This window comes from Populus alba, chromosome 14 (genome assembly GCF_005239225.2).
Source record: "Populus alba chromosome 14, ASM523922v2, whole genome shotgun sequence".
In the NCBI taxonomy this organism is placed as follows: Eukaryota; Viridiplantae; Streptophyta; class Magnoliopsida; order Malpighiales; family Salicaceae; genus Populus; species Populus alba.
The window spans coordinates 12786410-12804661 of record NC_133297.1 but is presented as its reverse complement, the minus strand read 5'-3'; the positions used below and the strand labels follow the sequence as shown (position 1 = coordinate 12804661).

At 34.4% G+C, this 18252-nt stretch overlaps 3 protein-coding genes across 3 annotated transcripts; 1 reads left to right on the top strand and 2 right to left on the bottom strand.

Moving 5' to 3' along the window:
* Positions 1 to 692: 692 nt before the first annotated feature.
* LOC118030824 (uncharacterized) lies at positions 693 to 4517 on the bottom strand. The gene is made up of 2 exons (XM_035035152.2): positions 1635 to 4517; positions 693 to 1278 (listed from the first exon to the last, which is right to left on the bottom strand). Exons 1-2 carry the CDS (start codon positions 4441 to 4443, stop codon positions 833 to 835), a joined length of 3255 nt encoding a protein of 1084 aa, XP_034891043.1. The 5' UTR covers positions 4444 to 4517; the 3' UTR covers positions 693 to 832.
* A 6412-nt stretch (positions 4518 to 10929) lies between these two features.
* LOC118030922 (uncharacterized) lies at positions 10930 to 13798 on the top strand. Its single transcript, XM_035035222.2, has 6 exons — positions 10930 to 11380; positions 11763 to 11877; positions 12078 to 12159; positions 12614 to 12674; positions 12795 to 12849; positions 13501 to 13798. The coding sequence occupies exons 1-6, from the start codon at positions 10964 to 10966 to the stop codon at positions 13524 to 13526; spliced, it is 756 nt and encodes a 251-aa protein (XP_034891113.1). The 5' UTR covers positions 10930 to 10963; the 3' UTR covers positions 13527 to 13798.
* A 3232-nt stretch (positions 13799 to 17030) lies between these two features.
* On the bottom strand, positions 17031 to 18252 carry LOC118031008 (dof zinc finger protein DOF1.2). Its single transcript, XM_035035334.2, has one exon. It carries the CDS (start codon positions 18108 to 18110, stop codon positions 17217 to 17219), a length of 894 nt encoding a protein of 297 aa, XP_034891225.1. The 5' UTR covers positions 18111 to 18252; the 3' UTR covers positions 17031 to 17216.

The window sequence follows — 18252 nt, the reverse complement described above, 5'->3', positions numbered from 1 at the left end:
GAACATGGAGCGTATGGGATCTCTTTTGGATGGTCTTATGGGGGCGGTGGTCCTTCCGCATCCCCATAATTTCAAGCTTCATATTGACATCTGCCAACCAAGATCGTCACTGCCATGGCTTTTCCGTTGCCCGGATCCCTATAGACAACCCCATAGCTAAATTTCCTTTTACGTTGGTCCCAAGCTGAAAACTGCCTCTGATAACAAGGCCATGCTAATTGATATATTTGTACTGTAGCACTTTTGATTATTGTTTGCTTTCTGTGACCCTGCTGTCCATGGAAGCAGCTTCCTGGTGCTAAGATGACAGTCTGGGGGGCATTTTAGTTTCTCATAAACGAATTTTAGCTATCAGGGAAAAAAGAACTAACGTAGAAGGCACCATTTTGGGTAGAAGATAGGCTACTATTCCCCTGACATTTTGGTCTCCTTGGTTGCGGGGCATATGCATCTCTTAGCAGTTATGAATGTTCTGACAGGGAGGAAATTGGAATAGAGAACATCTGAGTGAATCTAAGTGCATGTCTGGAAAATCTGAACTTCTTGAGAGGATCTATCAGAATCATTTTCTTTCATTGTTAACTACAGGATGGCGGAACTGGCAAGCTGGGAAGTAGAACAACAATCTTTTACTCATAGCCTCGTCTTCTGTTTAGAAAGATGACAATAAGAACAGGGAACGCGCCCACTAATTGAATGAAGCCAAACTTGTATTAGGTAAAATAAACAGAACTTGTACCCTGGTGGTACTGCATATATCAATCTATACAAATTATTTTGTTGTTTAAAAAATAATCAACGAACTGAATGCAAGATTTACAGAGCTACGGATTTATGAAGGTGATCTAATTAGAGGTTCAGATGATCTGGAGAAACTAGAGGAGTGAACTGCTGCATTTGGATTGGAAGTCGCTTCCATGCCACGATAGTTTGGTTTTTCAAAATCCTCATTTACATGTCTGATCTCCTTCAACATCGCTGTTACATCTTTCATGGTGGGTCGTTCTTCTGGTGAAGGGTTCACACACAAGAGGGCCACCCCAAGCACCTGAAGCATTTCTTGGAGTTGTGTACCTGATCGCAAAAGAAGTTGCGGGTCTAGGATTGTTGTCAATTCTGTTCTTCTTTCTCGGAGTGCCTTGCTAACCCATGTGACAATGTGGACACCTTCAGGGATCCGGTCATCAGTAGGTTCTTTCCCTGTTAAAACCTCTAGGAGCACTACACCATAGCTGTACACATCACTTTTCTCTGTGATTCTCAAACGGTATCCACATTCTGCATTCACACATGGAAGGATGGTTAAGTACTTTCGGAGTTATTGAATGCAGTGCAAATTCAGAACTTGTGACCTTTGAAATGTATTTGGAATGATTTAACATGTGAGCCCTAGCAAAGATGAGGAGGATCGGATCCAATTATATTTTTCCAGGGATGATTTGAGTTCAAAAGAAAACCATTTGCGAAACTGATGCTAGAATTCTTCTGTAAAAGAAACCGTTAATTTTTCTTCATGAAAAAGAAAATTAATACGAAGGTTGGGGACGTTACCAACAGCGTTTGAATTACTTTTTCCTGTGAAAAAATGTTGATAAACTAAAACTACTGAAAACGGAAGTGCTCGTTATATTCACCTGGGGCAATGTACCCATAAGAACCTGCAACTACATTAGAAACTCTTGAACATTCTTCAGAATCAACAAGCTTTGCCAGCCCAAAATCTGCAAGAAAAGCTTCAAACTGTGGTCCAACCAAGATGTTATTAGTCTTGATGTCACGATGTACGATTGGAGGAATACAATCATGATGAAGATAAGCCAAGCCATGAGCTGCCCCCAGTATTATGTTGTATCTTGAATCCCAATCCAAGCATGCCTTCTCATGGAGTAATCCAGCCAAACTCCCCTTGCTGATGTAGTCAAATAAGAGCAACCTAGTTTTTCCATTGTTACAGCATCCTAGAAGCCTCACTATATTTTTATGCCGTATCGATCCAAGAGCTCTAACCTCGGCAGAAAACAAGTCTCTCTCTGGAAACTCACCATTCTTCAGCGGCCACAACTTTTTCACAGCAATGACCTGTTTCATCGGAGTCTCGACACGATAAACCATGCCTGAAACACCCTTCCCAACAATGTTTGAATCCGAGAGCTTTGTCACAATATCATTTACCGAGAAGTTAAGCTTTTGAAATGGGGTGATATCCCACTCCAAATTGTCCTCTTCATCTTTCCTCCCAAAAGCAGCTCCACGAATTCTGGTAAAAAGAAGTCCTCCAAGAAGCACAATCAACAAGGTCACTGTTACGCTGAGAAGAGTGCACACAACAAGGTTTCTGGTGGAGTACTTGCCATGGTCACTTCCATCCATGTGACACTTGTTTCTGTTAATGCAGAGCTCTTGATTGCCAGCATATGCGGAGGCAGGGAGATCATGGAAGAGCTTGGTATCAGGAAGCAAACCTGAAAAGTTGTTGTGCGAGACATTGAGAGAAACAAGATTGTCAAGACTGCCTAGGACTGTCAGCGTTCCTGTGAGCATGTTGTGCGAGAGATCTAGGTTGGCAAGATTTGAGAGATGCGCAAAGCTTTCAGGAACAGAGCCCGTTAGAGAATTCCTACTAAAATTCAAGAGGATGTCTAGCCCTTGCAATCCACCTATCTCATCTGGGATTGAACCAGTGAGTCTGTTGCTGCTCATATCTAACAGCTGCAGATCCCTACACAGGCCAAGTGACTTCGGGATAGAACCAGTAATGTAGTTTTCACTGATTACCAGTTTGTTTAAGGATGTAAGCATGCCTAAGTTATCAGGTACGGATCCTGCGATAGAGTTCTTGGAAAGGTCTAATACGTTTAGACTAACAAGAAACTCGACAGATGTGGGAATGGTTCCATGGAGCCTATTGCTGTGCAAATCAACCATTTCTAGCTGAGTGCAGTTACCAATCTCTGGAGGGATTTCTCCAGTAAATTGATTATCTGACAATTCGAGGAAGCTCAATCTATGTAAGAGACCTATTTCTGGGGGAAGTTGACCAGTAAAGTTGTTTGATCCTAATCGTAAACGGATCAAACCAATGCAATTACCAATATCTGGTGGGATTTCACCTGAAAATCCATTTGATATCAGAAGCAATTGACTTAAGTTCTTGAGATGGAACAGAGAATGTGGAATTGAGCCAGTAAGGAAATTGTGTGAAAGATCCAACGCTTGAAGTTTCTCACACTTGGCTAGTTGAGCAGGTATGCTTCCATGGAGCTGGTTCTGCCATGCAAAAAAAATTAAAAGCTCCTTCAGTTGGCCAATGGCGGGTGGAATCTCGCCAGTGAATCTGTTGTTATCCAGTTCAAGCTGCTTCAGGCCAAAAAAGTTGCCAACAAAAGGCGGGATTTCTCCTGTAAGGTAATTGTCTGATAAAAGAAGCTCCTCCAATGCAGCCAAATTGGCAAGAGACCCAGGAATCTGACCACTTAGAGAATTCATCGAGAGATCAATAACTTCCAAAGCTAAACAATTGCCTAGAGCATCTGGAATGCTCCCGGTTAGATTGTTCTGCCATAACAACAACCTCTTGAGATTTGTCAACGAAGCCAATTCATCAGGAATCCTGCCTGAAATTTGGTTTCCGTACAGATAGAGATGCTCCATCGCTGAGCAGTTGCCAATATCTGCTGGAATGCTGCCTGTAAGTTTAGCTGTGTAGACCGAAAGAGTCTCAAGATGCTTCAGTTCTCCTAAAATACTTGGAATCTGTCCTGAAATCCCAGTATCTGCAAGGCCCAAAAAGAGTAGTTCTTTGCAGTTGGATATCTGCATTGGGATTTCGCCATAAATTCCCGGGTTACCACCTGCACGAAAGGTCTTCAAAGCTAACAATTGGCCTATTTCTGCAGGAATCTTTCCGGAGAGCTGGTTATCAAACAGTTCCAGCTGTCTAAGCCTTGAACAGTTTCCTATTTCTTTTGGAATCTCACCATGTAATGAATTTGTATTCAGAGCAAGTAACTTCAATTGAGATAGTCTCCCAATTTCTGCTGGGATGTCTCCAGTCAAAGAATTGAAACTGAGGTCTAAGGTGCTCAGCGAGGACAGGTTTCCTATCGACCGTGGAATTTCTCCAGTGAGATTTGCATTTGAAAGGACGAGAGTTGTGAGATGGTTAAAGGAGAGTAGCTGGGTAGGGAAGCTGGTAGGAAGGTTGATGGAAGTGATTGTTATTCCCGAGACAAAACCATTACTAGAACATCTAACATAATCCCATTTGCATGGATTTTTGTGGCTTGGATCCCATGTTGAGAAGAAAGTAGCTGAAAGAGAAGAATTAAAGGTTGAAAGCCATGAAAGTAGACAATGACCTTCTTGGTTCAAGGCAGAGATGGCTGGAAAGATAGAGATGTTAAGAAACAAGAGAAAAATGGTGATTGCGTTGCTTGACATCATGAGGTTAGTACTCCCTGCTACTGTGCAATCTCATTTAATTATAGCACACCAGTCTCTCAAATTCTTATTTGTGTTCTTTTATGACCGTGGAGTATTAAAATGCCCTTGCTTTATTCCACATTTACTCCCTGTCTGTAGACTAGAAATCCTCTGCTCTTCTAATGACAACTCGGTGTGTTTGTAATTTTGTATTGGAGTGGATGGGTACAGATACAGTACAATTCTAGCTTCCAGGTCATGTTTTGGGCCTTCTTGCTTGTCTTTCTCCAAATTTTACTGCGTGAGAGTAATTTGAAATAATATAAATTATATTTAAAATTATTATTTAATAGATAATTTTTTAATAATCATCAACTCTATCCTAATTAATAAAACTAAATACAAAATAGTATTAATTTATGTAAGTTTCAAGCGGAAAAGAGAAACCTTGCTTGATAATTTAATCCCTTAATTACCTCAAACAATTTCACAAGTGTTAATCTTAAACACCAACTATGAAAAACTTGGTACTTTGAGACTGTTCAAATTTTATCTAGTTCCATGATGCTGCATGACAACAGGATGCTAGCTAAATGGAATCTTAATCTAGAAACATGTTCAACAGATAAATTTAAGGAGCGAAAATGATGTCATTGTATTATATATGAACTCGTATTCTTTGAAGTTTTTGTCATAAATTATGGTGAAAATAACTTGAAAAGTTAAACAAGACATTTTTGTGATTAAGACTACATAGGTAGATCATTTCGCTTGCACGTACCTTAATGTTATTTCATTAGAATTGATTCTTACATCGGCCCAGGGATCGGTGAGGTTCATATCTAAAGAAAATACATGGTGATCATGTCTGTTAAAATTTCCTTATATGTGTAGGATAAATGTCTGATATCAGATTTTCATTTTCAGTGGTTCTCTTACAATGATTGTTCATCTTCTCGAGTTAAGATGCACTTACAATACAGAAAGGGACAAGCAGCAAAAGGAGGCGGACACCACAACCTCTTCTCAAATATAATTATATATGGTAAGCTCTCCATGTCAGTTTATATGGGATTAAAAAAAGAAAAGGTGTTCGGATCCTTGCCTCATTCGGACAGAACCCATGTCTGTTCCCGTGCATGAACCTTCTCACGGACCTAATGGACTAATAACAGAGAAGATAGCTCGACTTTGGTGTCTGTTCCCGTGCAAACTGCCTCCCTCGTTTGTTAATAAGCTCTTCATTTTAATTAATTTATGGCCTTAATGCTTCTGTTCTGACACCTAAGTCTCCTGTGGACATTGCTTGTTTAAATTTCCATTAATCTTGGGTGTAAAGCTTGCCTTACGTCTTCTTTATTTCCCATGCGTTATCGTCGTGGTAATATTGCATTGGGGATGAATAAAAATTACAGTTTGGGCTGCAATTCTTTTAATTGGAGAGTCAATTCATGCCATCGTCTCACTCATTAAAGCTAGCTATGGTGTGCCACTTGAACATCTTATAATTATTGGTTGTCTCGTCATAATTATATATGGGATTATAGCGTGGATCTATGTGCAAACATACCATAATCTGGAAACTGTGGAAATTATCTCTTTTTTGGACCACTCGAAGCAAATAAATTGCTTCCTGCTATCTTAATGACCTTTATATATGAGTCAATCCAATGTCTGCCCGACAATGACAGCGTTCATATGAATAATAGTAGCAGGTGCTCAACTAGAATTTTACTCAATGGGGTGTGTGTGTGTAAAATACATTAGGATGCATTTATATAATAATGGTTTTATATAAACTACATATGATCGCTAAAAAGAATATCAACATAACCTATAATAAATATAAATTACTCAAAAACAACTTGTAACAAATAATATAGTAGATTTCAACTCTAATAATAAAAACCAAAATGTAATTACAAAACCAAAACAAATTTATTTAATTGATTCTCAGTATCTCTCAAACTGATCAAACTAAAAAGAATTGATCAAACCTCACTATTAGATCAATCGGTCAATCAAAATAACCAACTGGTCAACCACCATTATAGGCTAGTAGGTCGACTAGTTCAGACCAACTGATCGACAACCACCATCAAGCTAACCGATTGATCAAGATTCTATAATCTTAATCTGTTTGTCTTTCAAAATTATATATATTCTTAGAATTTAAAAATTCTAGATTTTATATCAAATGATTTTAAAATCAATTTAATATCCTAAAACATCAATTAAACCTCTTAAATTATCGAATTATCGAATCAATATATACATATCAAAATCCACAAACACTTCTTTAATACATTAACTATCAGATCTTGTAAACAATAAAAGAGAGAGATATTTATATGTTTCTTCATATCCTTTTTAAAACTCAAAAGATTAAATTTAGATAGAGTTGAATTCCTTTGTATTTTTAAAAGAAAAGTCATAGTAAAAAAGGAAAAGAAAAGAAATGAAAAACAGATTATCTGGCAAAAATTCTCTTTAAATATATAAATTAGATTATGTTCTTAAATTTGAGCTAGACTTGGATTTGAATCTAATGCGCTAAAACATGTGTCTTAAATGGGTAAAGAGAAAAATAGATTCAACTGATCAATAGTTTATAAAGTAATACCTTCTCGTTAAAAGGGAATTTGTTCATTTTAAAATCTCAGGATACTTAGGGATAATAGTTTGGATAATTAAAGTAATGTACTTATCATAACTTTTAAAGATGACAACGACAACGACAACGACAATGACCGATTCCTATTATAAATTTACAATAATATAGCTTTAAAAATTTATTCCATTCAATATTTGTTTACATCCAATAGGAGAAGTTACTGGGTAAATGGATGCTGCTCAAGATTTTCATTTTTTTTTTCAAGAAAGTTGTCAAAATACACGAAAATGCTTTATAGTGAGTGGGTCTTTCACATATCGGAATATTGCATTGTGCCCTTCATTTGTAAAATAACCTAAGCAAATCTTTTCTGCTATCAATTTATGGATAAGTTTGTAAGGGAAACCACAATGAACATCGTAACTTCCAACTACCAAATCTTTGCTAGATATGTGTCACATAATTTAGCTCCAAAATCAAGCGATGGCCCAACAAGAAGACATGAAGGGAAATAACTTAGAAATATAAGAGAACAAACAAATAAAAAAAGGAGGAGGAAAAGGAACTCTCATTCATGTGGGTCTTGCATAGATGTCTAGTGACCTGATTTGAAGAAGGAAAGTAAGCTAGATTAATTAATTGTGAAGGGATAATATGGCCCATGCCTGGAATAAGTTTTTTGTTCAAAAAAATGGCTGAAATAAGCTGTGGAAGGTGGGGCAAGTGATCCCTCCCAACCATCGCTAGTGGTCTAACTTTTTTGCCCTATTTTATTATTTGGATTGGTCCTTTGATACGACCCATCATTCTTTTCTAGAGAAATTATCGGATTTGTTTTTTAAAAAAGGGAAAAGTAGAAATAGCAACACTACTATATATCGAAGAAGTTTTATTGTGTAAAAAATAATTATTTCAGATCTTATATAAAACAATTTACTATTTTTTAATTGACATGTAACGGCACTTTGGAAGAGGGCAATGACAATTTGTTATTTATTTAAGAAAGAATAGGAATTTGATTTATAAATGAAAGTAAAAATAAAAAAAATAATATTATAAAATAAATATGATTACATGATGAGTAATTTGAACTTGGGGTCACCTCTACAGAGGAGCTACAATATCTTTTTTTTTTATCAAATGTAAGAATATATTGAAATCAAAGGAACAAAGCCATAAAAATAGCAAAAACACAAAATATATATACAGAGGAGCTACAATATCAATACAACTAGTGCTTGTAAATTGCACTTAAAAAAAGTAGGAAATTATAGGACAATAATTGAGCTTCTAGACACCGAAAGTTAAAAAAAAAAAAAAAAAACAAATCTGTGAACGAAACAGAATGTCCCGGCCAGTGAAATGCATCAGGTACCATTCCTTTTAAGCAAAACTGTAAAATCGCATGGTAAATTCATTGCAGTAATAGATATAGTTTATTATGGATTATTACAGTAAATTTATATTTGCGTTTCTGGGTGGAAAAATTGAAAGGTTGGGATAGGAGGGTATTTTAGTTTTTTTAGGCTAGTCAACTTGTTATTAAAAGATTGAGCATAAGTATTATTGTTTTTATAAATTGTTTTATACAGTAAAAATATTCTTCTACTCCCAAGATAAACGAAATTTAAACCCTTTAAACAATGGGTATTTTTTTTTTTTACATTATAATAAGTAAAATACTTTTTTGCTATGAGATAGGATAAAATAGCTTCTATGCATTTAAGGGTGTTTTGGTACTTTTATATTGATTTATTTGTTATTTACAAGGTTATGAGGGGGCTTTTTAGTAATTTGACATGTATTTTTAATATTACATTTTGAAAAGCTATCGGTGCATCTTTTTCACGTGCCAAGTGTTGGTGGCATCCACGCTTTTTTGACGGTGCGTGCAATGCTATCATTTGTTCAAAAATAACCTTTTACAGTGTCACCTGAAGCGCCGTCATGTGCTCTTTCTCCTAGTGTGGAGCGTGTCGGTGGTGGTCCGATGATTTGTCAATGGTGGTCATTTCTTCTTTCTTCTTCCTACTTTTCTCTCTCTTATGGTTAAAGTGTATTTTTGTCTTTTTTTTTTTTTTTGGTTTTTCAATTTCAGTACTTATATTTTTTATTGCTTATTTTCATCTTTGACCTTTTTAGAAAAAAAATTATGTTTTCAATTTAGTTTTTAAATTACAATTTGTCATATATTATTTTTGTCAATTCGGTCCTTATTCTTTTTATTTATCTTTTTTACCCATGGATCTTTTGTTAAATTTTTATTAGTATTCCATTTCATCCTTTAATCAAAATTTATGTTGTTTTTTTTAATTTATCCTTCATTCTTTTAATTTGTTTTTTTTTCCTTTTGTTAATTTTTTTTTTCTTTCTGTTTAACCTTGCAATTAAATTTTTAAATGCCCTCAAATCTATTTTTTATTTTGGTTTCCACCCTTATTTTTTAATTAATTTTTTTTTATGTGATTGGTTTTTTCCTAAATGCATCCTTCAATGTTTGATTTATTTGGGATTGAGCTTCAAGGTTTTTTCATTTGTAATCCTTTTAATTTAATGACATAGATCACAAGTTTTAAGTATTAATATGGTTATGAATTTTTTTTCCTCATTATATTTTGTGATTTTATCATCTACATCGTTTAAAATAATTGTTTTGTGGTTACCTTTGTATTTTTTTTATTAATTTATCTCAATTTCATTATTTAAACTATGAATTTTGCAAGTTGTTTTTGGATAAAGGTTTTTTTTTAAAAAAAAAAACTATTTTGTTTTGTGTTTAATTTTGCTGATTTTTAGTTTCTGCAAAACCAAAATTTAAAAAGCAATTTTGCATTGGATAGAATACAAAAAACAGGAGCTATTTAACTAAGCAAACAATTTTTTTTTGTTGGATAAAAAACAGAGCTACAATCTCTTGGTGTTATACATGCGGGCCACGATACAAGTTGTAATACTCACAAAACACATGGAAGTAATAACAGTTAAAAGATCAATCAGAAGGAGTTCTTCCAGAGCTGGCGGCTGTCAGGGAACTTCAGTTGATCTAAAACACAGATCAAGGCAGTTGCAACAGTACAGACGTTTTCGTCAACTATAACTTGTTTTCAGCGTATCTACTTACATTTTCGACTCTTGGCCTTGTATCACTATACTTATTTGTTTTCTGCTCTCTGGAAGTTCTAACAAATATTTGTGTAGAATCCACAACTTGAATATATCAAATATCAAAGATAAGATTAGAAGGCAGCACGCCCTAAGCCCAGAAACTAAATCCTTATGGGCTTAACTACTCCTGTGCCTGTTTAAACCAAATTAATCGTGGCTGCTAGCTTCTTTTTCTAGTGCGAGATTCAGGCCTTGGGTCCCCGGTTGTTCTTACAGAAAGATGGATGGTGCTTCTTCTTCTTCTTCTTCTTTTCACCCTTTGTCAAGGTGATTTTACACGTTGTGAAAAAGAGATTCCGAGTAACATCTTGTCCCCCATTATAACATCACTTCACCAGTGTATATTAAGCTCATTACCCTCACAAAGCTTGTAATAGAAAGTGGTGTTGTAAACTTAGAGAATGGCATCATCGTTTCCCTATTGTTTGGACCTTGGTGTACGCAAGGAATATGATTTATAAAAAGCAATTCTGATTTCATCTCGTGTTGTATGTACTCACCAAACGCACCCTAATTGTACAATCATGATACATGCTAATCTTTGACTTTCTCTGTTTGCGTTGCTATTACACCTATTTTCACATGACGAAAGGAAAGGAATAGCATCTGCTTTGCCTCACTAGCAATCTTGGAATGCCGCGAGGCTAGATGCCAAGCCCCTCTATCAAGCGATTAAAAAAATGACATTTACTTCCATTTCCCTCTATATATATCTCTATCTGTCCGAGCTTGTCGTACATCTTCAGTTTCTTACACTGAGTCATGGCATCTATGATTCATTACAATTTAGGTGCTGGCATTAGTCTTAGAAAAACCCTGAATAGCAAATTTTCTGCAGTCCAGCCAAATAATATTGCTAATGCAAGGCATTTGAGCAACCTAGTAGTCACCAGTAATGTCCATTCTCCTATCCCCAAGTTCACATTTCCTCAACAATCATTAGCAACAAAGAGGCAACTAAATGTTGCAGCAAAGAACAAAGAGGATCATTGGAAACTGCGGTGCGGTGATTGTGCACCTGGTTTCACATCGGATTCCGTTGATGATATTGACATCCTGATCCACAAGTTCTTCTATGCCATCAATTCGAGAACCGACGAACAATTACTGGAGGATGTTCTCTCGTCTGACTGCGTGTTTAAGGACTTCATTTTTCAGACTGCATTCGATGGAGAACAGGTTAGTACAACTCCATCTTTTCTCCAAGCTGTTCGTTTTCTCGATGTGACAATGTGCTAGATCTTTACCTCAAATACTCAGTCAAGATTTATTGTAGAAATTTAATGCAAGTATATCAAGGAATTCACAACGACTATAGTACCGACGGTTCAATATTTTAATATGCAGAAGATTTTCACTATGTTGTAAATATTCTGCTGTATTTACTCTGCAACATTTCTTTCCTTCTTTAGCTCTTGATCATGGGCACTAATTAAGCTTGTATTTTGTATCTATAGACCTAAATGAATCGAGTCAGAACGAGTCTCGCAATCTATTTTATTTGACTTTCAATATATCACAACATCCCTGAATGTTAACAGTTTAGGCTGGCCATGTACAGAGTATCATACAATTTCTTCGGAAGGTAATGATGGCAATGGGGCCTAATATTCGTTTCAAGATGGAAAGCGGGCGTAAGAATGAATTGCAGGCTGCAACTGCTTTCTTGCATCTAGGTGAACGCCACGGCCACAAGCTCTTTTCAATTACTCAAATTCAATTCAATAGTTAGATTTTACCATTTAGATACAACAGCTTTTCTTTTACCTTGACCTCTTGGAAATATATCTATATCTATATGAACGCGCGCGCGTGCGTGGTTTTTGATTGTGTAGCAAGCTAGATTCAACTGTGAAACTATTTTGTTCCTTTTCAGAGTGGGACAATCAAGTTATACCCTTCACCAGTTTTTGCACTTACTTTGAATGCGAGGAGCTTGACGAAAAAAACTTGATCAGGTGCGCAATAATTTGATTGAAATATTATATTTTTTTGACTCCATGTTTTAGTATGATGGTAATCTGTACCAGTTAATCTGGAAGGAAGGGATCTTATTGTTTGAATTGAATTTCTCGATGGTCTCAAGGAACGGCAGATCGATTTGTAAACTGATCAGAACTAGTAATCTTGAAGGAGATTTCACTTCATAAGCACGGATATAGTTTTAAGATGGGTCGGAAAGAATGCCGAGAAATGGAGATCCATTTGTGCTCCAATGGCCAAGATAAAATGGGCCGTCCAAGCAAACATAAGAGAGCAAATGAAATAGCCCCATTATCTCTATTTGCATTTTTTTTCCCTCTCTAAATTCCAAGTTTTTTTTTTAAAGAAAAAAAAACTCAGGTGATTAAGAACTTTCACGCGTTAATTTAAGATTCTCAACTGACCAAGGAAGACTATGAACATGTGTAGGAAAATCACAGTAGTGAAAGAACAAGGCGAAGACGTTGACATTGACATTGACATTATGCTGGTATGAGCAATTGATCATTTTTTACTTCCTCGTAATTTCTCCATTCTCTTTACATTAATTTGTACAATCACACGCATATATAGCTGCGTTTCTTATGTTGTTTCTTATGTAAATTCGCAGAAACTCTTGAAGGCAGCAAGTACCATATTTGACATGTTCCCAGATCAAACCAGGGGTAAGGAGAAGTTCTTTGATGAGATAAACACAAATTATCATTATTTATACTTTTTCGAAGATTTATTTCAATTTATATGCTTCAATTTTCTTACATTTATTCCAAATACTAATGACATGTTACAGTTGCTTAAATACTCTTGAAAAACATGTTACCGGAATATTACTTAATCAATACTAATTTTTAAAGGTGCAAAAAACTAAATAGAAAAAATAAAATATTTCACAAAAATGTCCTCCAAAACACCCCCTTTTGTACGAGAAATATTCTTACTACTTTTAAATTCACTCCCTCAATAGTAAGAGCATTAATTTGGATAAAGAGAAAGGTTTTCCTTATGTTTCAAACTTTTGAATTAGTTTATATTTCTTTAATATTGTAAAAGGGTTATTATAACGTATTTTATCTGAGATTAAAATGTAAAAACTTCTTTAAAGATTCTAATTTTCTCTTTTTTCTTGATTACGTCAACCTATGAACAAACTGATAAATTACAAAAGGATGCAGGGAAAAAATGAAAAGAGAACTAGTTTTTTTTTTTTTTTTTTTCCCATGGAAAGAAGTTAGTAGAGGATATTAATTTCTAAAGATTAGTAGGAAAAGGAGAAAAAGAAAATGACAGTGACTAACTTCTCATAATTTCTTTTGCAGAGCTGCTATCGAAATTGAACGAATAATAAAGATGGTTTTGGAGATATTTGGAGGATATTCGAAGTTATTTAACTCGATATGGATCCATTATCTTGCCGTGATCTATATGCAGTGGCAGATTCAAGACATCAAATTCGGAAGCATCGTGTATTATATAATCTATAGGATTGTTGGTTAAATTAATTCTCTGTAAGAAAAACAAACAAATTAATTAATATGTCACTAGAGGATAATTTTCTAGTTGCTTGAAAAATCTTATTTGATTGTGAAGTGCAAGAGGGATATTTATTTTCTTAAATTTTTTTTAATTATTTCATATTTTTCAATTTTGTACATGCTATTTTTTAAATGAAAACTAAATATTTTTTTCCAAAAACTAGGATATACGCCAGATTAAACGACGAACCATTTTTTTTATTTAGTTTTACAAACTCTAGTTCGTAGATATTTATGTTACAAATCGCATAGCATATGCTATACAATAATATGTTTTTGTAAAATTCTTGACATGTACCGTCTGAAAATTGGAAAATCTTTAATAGCAAACCCAATAGAAGAATTTTAATACTTTGGGGATAAAATTTTTAATTTGGATAACTGCTTTGATAACTATTTTTTTTGCCAACTAATCTTAGGTTTACCAGAAAAATATTTTTGACAAAAGATGTTAGTGCTAGTTAATTAGCTCGTAAAATCACTTAATGAATCGCCAAATAACCTTATCTAATTATGATTATTTTTTACCCGTACTATCTCTACAGGGTATTATAAGATGTTCTGCGTGGGTTTGTGTGTTTGACACGCCGTGAGGTAGGATTTTTTTTTTCTAAAAAAAAAAAAAGTTTTTTAACGTATTTTTTATATAAAAAATAAAATGAAAAAAAATATGTATATTTAATAAAATAAATTCAGAATCATATGTTTTAGTAAATAACTAAAAATTCATTAACAATAAATAAAGATGATAATTAAAAAAATTAGGAGTTAGATATAGACTAAAATATTTGACATTGCAACTAGATCTTTGATAAAGTTATGTTTAATAAATTTATTCATAAAAATTAATTTTTAATTTAATTGAATAATAATAAAAATAGACAACTCATGAAAATGATTAGATAAAATAAAAGGAAAAAAATATTATGTAAAGTTACACATATTAAAAATATTATCTGAAAATAAATATTTTTAATTTCTTAAAATAAATTTCATTTATATAAAACATAAAAAAATTATAGATGAATTAAAAAATTTCTTAAAAAAATTAAATGCATATAGAATAACTAAAAAATAATTGTTATTTAAAAGAGTCTAAATTAACAAAATAAAAGAGAGAGTGAGTATTAATTTAAATATAAATTTTAAAATTATTTTGAAAAAACACATATAAAAAGCATTAATTAAAAAATATTCTTAAAAAAGGAGGAAAAAGCTAGGTGTTGTTAAGCTTAGTCTATCTAGTAAGGGCTCGCGTTGATGCTTGTAAGAGCAGGATCGTGTGGTTGGACCCTTAAATTTTTTTTAAAAAAATTTGATGGGGTGGATGTCTGCCCTAATTGTTTTTTAAAACAAATTAATCAAACGACACGTTATCTGATATTGTCTAATTTCATCAGGGGAGAAATGTTTTCGATCCAAAATCTGATTTTTCAATTTGTATTTTACATATAATACCTAGAAAACATCTTAAGTAACTTGATAAACCCATTAATAGCATAAAAAAACATCTCAAAACCCAAAATTAAAAATCTTACCTAGCTCAAATATATTTTTCTAGGGAATTTCATGGTAAAACATCTAATATAAACTCCTCTCATCAAATAAAACAATTTGACATTAATATTAACTATTTTTATGGATAGAATCGGTGCTAACAAAGATTTACTCCTTCTAGTGCTGAATTTTGATAATTTTCTCTCATCTTTTTTAAATTATAAATTTAAAAATAATAAAAATAAAGTTTGGCATTAAAATTGATTTTGCTCTTAAATTTTGAAAACTAAAAGGATCTAATATTTATAATATGAAAAAATATGGAGACTACAGTAAACATCTCACTCAAATTTTGTTAAAGCCATTCATTCCCTCGTGTTTTTCACTATGGTCCCATATATTTCAATTACACCATACGACAAAATAAATTGACCGATAATTTTATCAATAAGGGTCAAATTAAAAAAAAATAAAAAAAAACTTGTGAACTGGCCGGCCAGAAATACAATGTGAGGGGATATAAGTTCATTTTTCACGTTAAATTCCCACACGCATTTTAGATTTATAGTTAATTTATAAAATCAATACACCAAATATTATTAGCACAAAAAAAAAAAAAAAAAAGTGAATGGAACACAAGAACAGAGAACAGCAGGGACTCGAAAACACACACCCCAACACCAAGATACCATGGAATTAAAGACAAGACAGAAAACCAGTACTCTATATGATCAAAACAAATCAGCATCATCTCTCAATACTCCGCCAATTCCAGCAGGCCCTGGTTTATCCAAGGAGGATAAACCTTTTGATTAGAACATTTAATTATACCATCAGCAGAACCACACAAAATCTGAAACCCACCATTCACAGAACCGAGCCAAATCTTCCAAATAGAATAGTGTACAAGATGATGATCAACTGATTCCTCCAATATTGCAAAAAGGGCAACAAATTAGAGAAATAAGAAGAACGCCTCCGTGAAGAAGATATATACGCGGCTATATCCTCCCCGGAAACCAATGAACTTCTAACTCTTTCATACAAGGAACTGAACTTGTTTATATTTCAGGTAAGAGATGGACTTGTTTAGTATCTTACTGTGATTGTCAGATTCAGTCCGACTTTTCCTTCCTCCTAACGTTATTAACTAAGCACGAATGTAAAAAACTAAGAATCAAAAAAGAATTTTGATTGACACAGGGGAAAATGATTTCTGCAAAATAATATAGGCAATCGCTTGTTTTTGCTGGGGCAATGCTTTTTTCTTCATCGGCCCGTTTTCTAGGGTATTTTTTTTGGCCCAATTGACTTGAGATCTGCACTAGTTTAGGGTATGATTTTTGCTGGGGCAAAGCTTTTTTTTTTTTTTCCTCGGTCCATTTTCTAGAGTATATTATTTTCTCAGCCCAATCGACTTTGAGATATTACCTGGTCTAGGATATGAGTTGTCGGGTTAATAGTTAACTTAATTTTATGATTTGTTTAAAATAATATTGTTTTAATATTTTTTTTTAAAAAAGTATTGATTTTGACTTGAATAGATCCATCTACAAAATCTAACTTGTAAAATCACATTAATTTAATCAGGTCAATGTAAAAATGAAACCAAATCTTTAAAATAAAACCCAGTCTAAAGAAGATTTTGGGTCAGCTCCTCAGGCTTTAATAACTGTGCATGTACAGTTCTCTTTAAGCCACGTATAAATTATTCCTCCATGTAGGATACAATGCTGGTTTAATTATAGAACTCTACTTTTCGAACTCCCGTTTCGACACTGCAAAATTATTTTCGTCGTCCATTACAGCCAAATCAATAACAGAGAGGAAACAAAGTAAATATCTCTAATATCTTTTCATTTCATTCTCAGTCCTTGTGCAATGATGTCCATGCCATAATCTTTCATTTTCATGGGTATTCAACAGTGAATTTTGCTTCTTTAAAGAAGAGCAAGATCATAAAATACAAAATCGAAAAAGGTTAATATATAGCAGAGTATGTATCAAGGTCTTGGAAAAACCTCAAACCCCGAGAGATCAAAAGAGCTCCAATTGTTGTCGCTGGTAAAATTGGCTGAAATCTTTAGACGATCATCCACTGAAAATGAATCAAAATCTTGCAATTGTACCATGGGTTGCCAGTTAGGAACATTAGGCAAGGTCGCATCATCTGACCACAGAGCATCTTGCACAATTTCATCGATCAGTAAATTTTGCAACCCAAATGCATTCATGTCTTGCCTTTCGATGAGTTCTTGAAATCTCTCCTCTTCAATTTGTTGATTCTCTCCTACAAGCACCTGAGATCTCCCTTCAGGTAAATTGGATTCTTGGGCCAGATCAGACCGCTTCAGGCTTTCCATCATCGGATCATTTTGGTAGCTGTCTGATATTGGGGTTGAAGAATTCGATATATTAACCAACTCACTGCCCTCATCGCGCAATTCTTCACCAATAAACTCGGGCCCATAACTCAAGTCTTGATTCAAGAACTTAGAGAAAACAGCAGCTAGATCAATATCGGATCCATTGGCTCCATCTTGTTGAGCCACTGAGTCTTTATTCGAGGAACAAGCTAATGTCTCATTAGCCCTACTATAATCAGCAGCACGTTCATTCTGCGAGATCTTAGAGGACCTCGCTCTGCGATACTTGCGACAACCACCACCTACAGGAACATTTCTTAGCGACCCTCCTTTAGTCCAATACCTTCTACAACCCTTACAAAAATACCTAGGCTGTGACAAGCTGTAGTTGTTGTAGTAGCAGAATTTCGTGTTCGGAGAAGCACAGCGAGGGCAATTTGGAGCAACTTCGATGTTGGATTTCCATTTTCTCTCCATTGGCAATGGCCTGGGAGGGCATTGAAACATCATCTGGTCACTAGCAGAGTACATGCTCGTAAACAGCACTGTATATCTCTTTTTTGTTTGATCTGGTGAGAGGTATGGAAGGAAAGGGAGAGATTTGGGGTGATATAAGAGGATGTGTATTGGTGTGATATTGTGTGAGAGTTAGTGCAAGGGCATGTGTGTGGGG